Source organism: Populus euphratica, unplaced genomic scaffold, assembly GCF_000495115.2.
Source record: "Populus euphratica unplaced genomic scaffold, PopEup_1.0 scaffold331.1, whole genome shotgun sequence".
Classification (NCBI taxonomy): domain Eukaryota; kingdom Viridiplantae; phylum Streptophyta; class Magnoliopsida; order Malpighiales; family Salicaceae; genus Populus; species Populus euphratica.
Genome location: NW_011500221.1, coordinates 133,768 through 144,194, shown reverse-complemented (window position 1 = coordinate 144,194; position 10,427 = coordinate 133,768). Strand labels below are relative to the sequence as shown.

The following is a 10,427-nucleotide window of genomic DNA, read 5'->3' as shown; positions in this document are numbered from 1 at the left end:
AGAAACATAAAAAAAAAAATCAATTTTATGTCACCTTTCCGTTCCTACTTGTTATAGATAGTATTTAAGAATATAATAACCATTAAAAAAAATATAAAAAAATAAATATCAGACGACCTTTTAAAGCCATGACTTTTAAAACCACGTACACTTAAAACCGTGGACCAGCGCTGGAGAAACCTGCCAAGGGAGGCCCAGCTCACGGTCTCGGATCTTCATATCCAAGGGGAGGGAGGCTCGAGAAGTTGAGGGCCTCTCTCACTTAGATTTCAATCCTGGCAAAATAATCCCAAAAAGTGGCCCAGTGGTAGAAATCAAATGCATTCCTTCCTAGAAAAGTCTGTCCGAGCGAGATTCTGACAACTAGCTACTTGTTAGGTAATCCCAAATCTTGACGTCAAAACCATGAACATCTCAGATATGGAGAACACCTTGTTTTGTTAAATCAAGCTGGTGATTCCGTACATGAATTTCAACATGCAGAAAGGAGAAATTTAAAAATAAAATCACAAAATATTTGGGCCTAATGATCTCTTGCAATGAGCAATAGCAGCCTGGATTGAGTTGTCCTGACCACATATTTTGTGATTCTGATTTCCACTCGAGAAACCCAGGTGAGTTGGGGAGGATTTTGTTGAACTTGGACAACTTTTAGATTTTCTATCTTTCCCACCAATGCTAGTACTCATTGCTTCCAAAACTCCTCTAATTGCATCCAAGTTCTTCTCCATAACTCTTGACCTGTCACCATTTCCGAAAGGGTTGTTCGAGTTGCTGCCGCTGCCTTGTCCTTTTCGCACTAACCAGTTGTCAAAAGGCTTTATCAACGTATGATATGTCCCAATGTTTTTCTTTTCTCGGGGAAAGTTAATTTCTTGGCGAGACTTCATAAATGATGCGAGCAAAGTCCGAATTCTCAAGGTTCGAAACTTGACCAAGAACTTCATCATGATGCCACTGCTGTTCATTGCTGTTTCCTTCGATCCTTTCATCGTGCTTTGATTGAATTGAAACAGGAAATCAACATGGCAAGTACCTCAGTGATTATTGTAATATCAAATGCCTATAGTCATCATATTCAAATAAATATAAATTATTGCAAATGATATCTATACCCACATCGCTGTAGATTAGTTGCCTCCTCCTGAAAAACTCGAGAAACTAAGGGGGCAAAAAGCTATCCTTTATCCTTGTTATTTTCCGGATTTATCTCTTGATTTGCGTTTAGTTAGTATCATAGTGTAGAAGAGGAGATCATAGACTAAATTGAAATGGACGACTCAAGGTCCGTATGCGTTAACTTGTGACCATGGGCCTTTTTTTTTTTTTTTTTCAAAGTCTAATATATTTTTAATGAACAATACTGATATCGAACATGGCCATTTCTGAAAAAAATGCCATAAGAAAATCGAAAAATGAAAATCAGAAAATATTGAAGGATACCTGGGGCGTACAAGCTCCAAGTGACTGCTGTTAGCCGGACCGCCATTTTCATCATTGGCCTCTGATGATACCGTTAAACTGGGCTTTAACATATTGAGAAAACCGTTAACTTTAGGAAACTGAGCCTTCCTTTTAATGGTCTTTTGGATTCTACAATTAGAATTAGAAGCCTTGGACCCCGTTTGAGTATCCAATTGATCACCCTCCTTGGAAGGAGAAGAAGAGTTCATAGTGAATGTTGTTGTTGTTGTTGTTGATGACGATGGAGACTTTGACATTGTCGCAGGAGACTCATACTCAATGCTGGTTGTTGTGGTGGAGGGTTCTTGGAAAGGAACACTAGAAGAAAATGATATACGGAGCTCCATTTCCTCATCAGCCCGGTCATCAATATCTCCATGATAATTCTTCTGTTCAAGGGCTATCTCAATGTAGGATTCATCGTCGCTTTCATCGGAGAAAATGGACTGGAATGATGAGGAGTTGAAGTCATAGCAGCTGCTGAATGAGAAGCTCTCTTCTAGCTCTTGATCTCTGTATGCGATACTTGCCATGTTAGATAGTTATTCATCGGCTAATCACAACAGGAGTATTGAGATATTTGTGAAGCAAATGATTCTTGACATATTTTGAGGTATTTATGATGATCATAATCTCAAAACCTATAATAGAAAACGAATCCTTACAGATAAAAAAGATCAGAGGTTGTTGGAATGAGGGTAGAAAAACATGAGCATGGAGGTAATATTAAGCTAAGGTAGATTTGATTTAATCAAGAAATTTTGCTAGTTAGCTAAGCTTTAACCTTTTTGCTTTTGGTTTTGGTTGAAGAGTCTATGTCTAATGTAGTCTTGGTCCAAATCAGACAACGCCAGTGGTTATGTTATTTGAAGAGTCATCATTTTAGACCCTTGTTTATTCTAATAAACTGTGTTAGAAGATGAACACTTGGGCTTGTATTTTTGGTTTAATAAACCTCAAAATCCCTCGACCTCCGTAATTCAATATTCTCTTCTCAGAAGAGACTAACCCATCTTACGTTTGCAGATTTGGTTGTGTCTGCTACACTTGTTTTTCAATTTTGTTACAGATTATGACCTCTTAACCCATCTACCAGTCCTCTTGTGCCATATGCCATGGCACGTCTTCCACTTTTATACATTGAACCAGACTTGGTCCATGTGTTTGCCTTTTCGGTCTCCCCGGCAAAGCCAACTCTCATAGTATTAGGACCAGCTCGGCAATCTGATTCTTGTAATTGTTAGTTGCAATCTTGAAATAAAACCGCAAGTTCATGCTGAAATTTCCCCAGTATCAGGAAGGGAAAGGGACTGTCTGGTCTTGTCTTACATCATCTGGTGTTGATACTTGGCAACATATCATCATGTTTCGTGTGAATATGCGCCTATAAGGCTGATAAAAGCTGATTTCTGTGCTGAAACAGGGTACCATGTCCTCAGAAATATTCCAAGAGAAGGCGGATCCAGCTCCTGGTGCTTGGTTTTGAAAATGTGTAATAAAACAGAATTGAACTACCCCATTTGCTGTGTTTGTGATGTTGGAAACTTCGAAACCTGCTTTGAAACTAACTACCTATGTGGGCCTACGATTCCTTCTTATGAACGGTCTTGCTTGTTCCTCAATCTAGTAATCAAATTAACTGCAGAAATCAATCAAATGAAGCCTGGATTTAAGGTAGTTTGATGACGTCTTCTAGATGGAGCTGGCATTGGTGCATGGCTCCATCCTGTTATTTTATTCGAGTCATCCTTTCATATTGCTTCAAGAATCATAATTTTCCCTGGATTCCTGCGCTCTAATTTGGTTCATATTTTTCTGAAAAAATCAACAAGCAAGCACAACACAAACACACAGCCTGGACCGATGATTTTTTCTGATCTTATGCAGCTACAAGCAATGTCAATCATAAAGTTGAAACGGATTTATTACCAACGTCAAATCTCCATCTTGAATGAAAAATTCACCAAGACTTTTCTTGGGTTCCCAAGTCATATAATAGACCATCAGTTTAGAACAGTCAGACTGCTGTGTGAACTCAATTAACAGGTTTTGTTTTATTTATTTTCTGCTTTCCGTGTCTAGCTAGTTTTCTCCTTTTGATTATTCAAACGTAGATTGAAACTATGATAAATTTTTTTTGTATCTCTTAAAAAGAAATGGATCAAAATTTAAAGGTCGCTGTTGTCTGTCCCCTTCTTGAAAGGAACATTTTTTCTTTTACAGGAAATTTGATGAATGCATAGATGTCAATGGTCGTATATTGTTGACAAAGTCGTGCAAGGGCTAGCTCAATCACAATCTAGACTCTAGAGGTCAACTTGAAGCTGCATTTTGAACAAGATCCAAGCTTTGGGCAATAAAGAAATAAAAACTTGCTGTCTCTGTACATGTGCTAATTATCTTGGAAGATGCATAAGCAAAGAGAGAATGCTCATGCTCAGGCACATGGAGCTAAGAACACAAAGAAAGAGCAGACACCGCATGATGGGATCTAAGAGAAGCAGCATAGAAATACATGAGAGTACAAATCCTGAAATGTCAAAATCAACAATGATATCTTATTAACACATACAAACATGAAGCCTGAGCATAGTTGGTACAATCATGACAATGATTGATTCATATTTCTATGTTCATGCATATGAAAACAAACCATAATTAAGACTAATTAACCACTGAAAAGAAAGCGAAAGAAAGGGAGAAAAAAAAAAGGGGTTTTCAGGGAGAATTAAGATCATGAAGATGAATAATTAAGAGCTTCTAACAAGAACGCTCCTCATCATTTCCTTAAATTCAAAGAAATCAACACGACCATCATGGTTGCTGTCGACAGTGATGATCATCTTCTGAATTCTGTCAATCTCTTTGGCTTCAGGCAATCCCAACTTCCTCAAGACCACTTGCAGTTCATGTGCTGATATGTAACCATCCCCATCCTCGTCGAAAACCTTGAATGCCTCTGACAAATCAGATTCCTCCATTCTCATCCAAGCTTGATCTCCAATATCATTCGCAGACGCCTCCTCCTCGGCCGCATTATTATCGTAACCAAAGAAACTGTTGTCCAATGATTGATGAAGGGACACGAAATCTTCGAAAGAAAGGCCAATGTTGTCTGGCTTAATGTGGGATTTGATGGTGAATTCAAGCTCAGAGAAGTCAGCGTCGAGGCCAAGAAGGCTGAGTGCTTGACTAATTTCCTGGATGGTGATCATGCCATCGCCATTCTTGTCGAAAAGATCAAAAATGCGGCGGAGGCGAAGGGAATTGAGACTGGGGCTACGTAGACTAAAGGAGGAGGATTTCTTGGCAGAGGCAGAGGTTGCTGCTGCTTCCATAGTTTGCTTTATACGTACTTGGGTTGTTTCTGTTGCAGCAGTACAAACTAACTTAGATCCACCAGTAGCTAAACTGATTTGTTGTTGAAGGGATTTATTGCATGGCGATTGCGTTGTCAAAACGGTGAAGGACAAAGCGCGTTTGGTGGCGGGGAGCTTGTTTGGCCAGCCAGTGATGACTCATGACCATTTTCCTTGTGTTTCTTTTCCATGCCATCCCATGGATTTCAGCGTTATAAAAATTTAGATCAATCTTTAAAGATGATGAAGATACGAAGAGTCTTGCTAAGTATATAAATTTATTATTAAAATTAAATTTATTTTATATTTGTATATTGATCTCTTAACTAAATATATTTATGTCATTTCTGAGATATTAATCAAATATAATTTAAACATTTTCATTCAATATGAGATAAAATTAAATCCATCCTTAATCATGATTTCAACATTGAATTAAAAGTAAATTTAGTTTTTTTTATAATCAAGTCAATAATGAAGTGGAGTCTATATTAAAATTATCTTTTAAAATATATTTATTTTTGTTTGAAAGCTTAAAGTAGTTGGACGAAGGAAGGGATGAGTTATTATTTCTAATGTAATCTATTAAAAAAAAAACAATGAATAATTAAATAGTATAATAGGATTAGAATTGAGATTTTCCTTATTTATCTCCTAGCATATAACACAGTGGACCGTCATAAAAGCATGAATGTTATGGCATGAGATATTATATCTAAATTATAAGAATGCATTTGATATTGTTATGTGGGTTGTATTTTAAATTAATATTATTTTAATAATTTTAAATTATTTGGATGGATTGATATTAAAAATAATTTTTAAAAATAATAAATAATTTTATACGCCAGCACACAGCTCCATGAATGGCATGAGAAATTTCGAATGAATTATAGCATCAAATTCACGGGAGAGGTTGGAGCACGCGTTGCCTTCCCCACACGCGGGTTGTGGTGGTGCCGACATAACAAAATATCTCCCTGCACATTGCTTTTCTCGGGAAAAGCTGTGGGGGGGGGAAGTGGACACCCATTTTAAATTCCAATGCGATGACTAGGATTCATGGTCACAATGTTCTTTTCGAGGTGTCGGTCTTTGAATGGATGGTCCAACGTCGAGATGGTAGCTGTGGGAGGGTGTCAAACGTGTCGGCATTTGTTTCACGTGGATTGTTTTTTTTTTTTGGATAAAATAGTTTTTTCATTTTATTTATTTGTTATTTGCGAATTTTTAAGGGATATGTTTGTCTTTTTATTAATCTTTTGCACAATTCAATAACTTTGTTGCCCTTTAAATTTTTCTGTAGTGTAAGTAATTATTCTATTACCCTTGGATGGATTCAAATTTTTTAAGGCTTAACTTGAGGAGCTAATTCGTAATTGCATAATGATTTTTTTTTTTTGTAATTAAGCTTGGGTTTTAGGGGTAGGATTTAAAAAAATCATTAAAAGATACTGATGACACGTGTTAAATGCCTAGTCGCTCCGTCGCCTTCTTGTGCTAGCCGAACCTCCAATGAATCGCGGCATCCCTTTCTTTCTTTCTTTTCTCCTTGAAAGTCTTGTTTGGCCCGCAAGCTCCTTTTCTCCTCAATATCCCATACTATCCCTTCAAGCTCCTTTTCTTTTAATTTTGTCTCTGGTTTTTTTTATAACTATTTGGTTTGTTTTAATTCATTTCTTAAATTTTATTTTTTGTTTCAGTTATATACTCCTTTAATTTTTTTTGTTAATCATATTTGAAACTCATCATTTTAATTTTATTTTTAATTTTGTTGATTTATTTGTTGTTGGTGTTTCAAAATCCATCCTTTTAGTTTTGATTTTTTTTAGTTTGGTCCTTTTCTCTTTTGCTAAAGTTTATTTATTTTCAATTTAATCGTTCAATTCTAATTTGTATAAATAATGTTCTTCGATTCAGTTCTTCTACTTTTGTTTTTTATTTTTTTCCTTGGCTTTTTTGTTAAATTTTTTATGATTTATAATTTTATCTTTCAAATCAAGTTTATGATTTTTATTATTTCAACAATAACAATATCAATAAAAATAATAGTGATAATACTACTAATAGTCTTTATAGTTATAATAATACTAATGATGATAATTACAGTGATTGTAGTAATAATAATATCAATAATATAATGATAATAATACTAACAATATTATTAATAATACTACTAATAGTCTTTATAGTTATAATAATAGTTTGCTATGATGGTAATAATGGTGATGATTGTGATAATTTTGATAATTATATTAATAATAGTAATAATTATGATATTAATAGTGATGACAATGACAACAATCAAAATGATAGTGGTAATAATAACAATGATTTAAATAATGATGGTATTAATAGGAATAATAGTTATAGCAATAATGAAACCAATAATAATACTAATAATATTGCTAATAGTGATGATAATTGTAGTGATATTAATATTTTTTTACGATGATAATAGGGACAATGATAGTAATAATAATAATAATTGTGATAGTAATAATAATAGTAATAGTAATAGTAATATCATAATGGTAATAATGATAGTAATAATAGTAGCAAATGATAATATTAGTAAGTTAATAATAATAATAATAATAATAATAATAATAATGGTGGTGGTGGTGATATTAATGATAGTAATAGTAATAGCTTATTATGATAGTTGTGCTGGTTATGTTATTAATAATTATAGTGATAGTAGTAATAAGCGTGATAATAATAATAAAAATAAAATAAAAATATTTATTAATGTTGCTAGACAGTAATAATGATAGCAATATTAATAATAATAATTGTTATAGTGAGAATGATAATAGTGATTGCAATAGATAGTAATAATGTTAATAACACTAATAATAATAATAATTGTAATAGTAATAATAGCAGTAGCATTAATAAAATGATAATAATAATGTTAATAGTAGTAATACTTGTTAATAATACTAACTACTGCTGCTGCTGCTATTATTACTAATAATAATAGTGGTGATAATAATAGTATTAATAGTTATAATAATAATAATACTACTAACAATAATAATAATAGTAGTAGTAGTAATCACTATAAAAGTAAAATAATAGTGACAAAAATAAAAATAATGGTAATATTAGTTGTGATAATAATAATAATAATAAAAGAAGAAGAACAATAATAATTGTATTAACAACAATAATAATAATGACAATAATAATAATAATAATAATAATAATAACAACAACAATGATAGTGATATTAATCATGATAACAAAACTTATAACAATAATAATAATGATGTTATTAATTATTATTAATAGCAGTGATAATGATAGTGATAATTATAATGATAAGAATAATAACAATAATAACAATTCATCATTCGACATTAGATTTGTTGGGGATTAAATTTTGTAATCTTTTAACGTATAACAATTCCATATTAATAGCCCAATTATGATTTTAAAAAGTTTATGTGGCTCAACATTCTTTTTTATTATTTGCTTTATTATTAATATTTATTTCATCATTTAATTTTAATTTTTTTAAATAAAAACCAATCATCTAGGTTTTCTATGAATTTATGAAATAAATTAATTCACATTAAGTTAACTTCTTTATAGTTTCATTATAAACTCGCGTTAAGTAAATATTCAGCTTAAGATATTTCAAAATTTATCTTTTTATCCAGGTTTAATAGCATTGCAAAAAAATCCCAAAGGTTTTAATTTTTTTTACATGTAAAAAAAAAGGTTTGATATACATTATAAATAATCAATAGCTACTTCACCCATGTTGCATCATGAGCCAAAAAAAAGTTTTCCAATAAAAATTTTACCATGTAAGCTTTTTTCACATAAAAATATCAAGTGTAAATAATAAATTTTATACATACATCTAATTAAATAAATTAAAAACTATTTATATCAACAAATGAAAAAAAAAAGTCATTCATGATAACTAAATACATATATGAAAAAATCAAAAAGCGAATGTGAATTAAGACATTTGGTATCACAACATGGTTTATTTACCTGATTATATTTAATAATTTAATTTATCTAATCAAATGATAGTAGAAATAACATAAATAAAATAAAATGGTAAAAAAAATATATCGCAAGGTTGCACTTATTAGAAATACTATCAAAAAATATTTTTTTATTTTAAAAATAAAGTTCAATTATATAAAGTATAAAAAAATTATAAATGAATTAGAAAAAATCTATTCAAAACTTAACTACATATGAAATATTTTAAAAAATAATCACTATTTAAAAAATAATAAATAAAAAATCAAAGAAATAGGGTATTAATTTAAATAAAATTAAAAAATATTAAAAAAACATGTTTTTTTAGTCAAAATTATATATAAAAAAAAAGAAAGGTGTCAGATACCTCTAAGCTTGATCCATTTAGGATGACTTGTATATGAGCCTATAAGGTAGGCTTTAATGAAGCTTTTTTTTTTTTTTAATGTAATTGGGATGGAAGAAAATGTTTTTTTTTTAAAAATAGTCAGTTATCGCATTACCTGACTTAACTCATATTTCAGGGTTGAATATTTTTTTTTATCTAAAAACTTGTTTTTGAATTCATTCTTAACTAACACATACCTAAAAAACACTCTATGAATCTTGATAAATCCACTAAAACCCTTGAAAACCCCCCAAAACAATTACAAACACAAGAAACAAAAAAATATTTCCTAACTTAGATATGTTTTTTAGGCACTTTCAAGTTAAAAAAAATACTTAAGTTGAATTTCTCTCATCAAATAAAATCATTTATCATAAAAATTGACTGTCTTGATGGTTTAAATTAGAGCCAATGACATTCTTTTCTTTTCTCTCTCAAACCAAGAATTAAAAATAATAAAAATATACTTTTATACCAAGATTGAATTAAAAAGATATTAAGAGACTAAATATGTATAGTTTGTATAGTTTAATGTCTAGATTAAACTTTTTTGTGTGTATTTTGAAAATACCATCTATTTGTGACATTTTTTTTTATTTGGTCTCTTGTCTTTTAATTTTGTTCTTAGCCAATAAATTTAAATAATGTAATCACATTAAAATTTTAAATAATATTTAAAGATAAAATTAAAAAATAAAAATTTTAAATGGTGGGTTAACAATAAAATATGAGATGATGAACATTGCACGTATTTTGGCACACTTTTAGTTTTTTATTAATATTATTAATTAATGATATTTTATAAATTTGTGTTTTATGTTCGGTATTAACAAATAAAAACCTTATTATTTGTGTGTCATTGTTGCCGCTTAACGAAACCTCACTAGAATTGTCTATGTGTTTAACCCATCGTTGATTTTTTTAATATTATATTATGATGTTATTCTCTAATTAATTAATTAATTTTTATTTTATTTAAAAATAAAAAAATAAGAGAGAAAAAGTAACATCTAATAATAATAATAATAATAGGACACACACGGATGAAAACATTACGGAGTAGTGATAACAATGGGACTTTATATATAGATTTTTTATTATATTCATTTTCTATTTATTATTTATTGAATAAAATATTAAAAAAATTATATTTTATTTATTGAATTTTGATTATTCATTACTAGAATATTTTTTATTAGTCAACATAA

The 10,427-nt window shown here is 30.4% G+C and overlaps 2 protein-coding genes across 2 annotated transcripts; both read right to left on the bottom strand.

Moving 5' to 3' along the window:
* Window positions 1-406: 406 nt before the first annotated feature.
* On the bottom strand, window positions 407-2,370 carry LOC105112292 (suppressor protein SRP40-like). The gene is made up of 2 exons (XM_011007942.1): window positions 1,444-2,370; window positions 407-996 (listed from the first exon to the last, which is right to left on the bottom strand). Exons 1-2 carry the CDS (start codon window positions 1,995-1,997, stop codon window positions 507-509), a joined length of 1,044 nt encoding a protein of 347 aa, XP_011006244.1. The 5' UTR covers window positions 1,998-2,370; the 3' UTR covers window positions 407-506.
* A 1,687-nt stretch (window positions 2,371-4,057) lies between these two features.
* LOC105112291 (probable calcium-binding protein CML43) lies at window positions 4,058-5,075 on the bottom strand. The gene has a single exon (XM_011007941.1). The coding sequence runs from the start codon at window positions 4,800-4,802 to the stop codon at window positions 4,215-4,217; it is 588 nt and encodes a 195-aa protein (XP_011006243.1). The 5' UTR covers window positions 4,803-5,075; the 3' UTR covers window positions 4,058-4,214.
* Window positions 5,076-10,427: the final 5,352 nt, after the last annotated feature.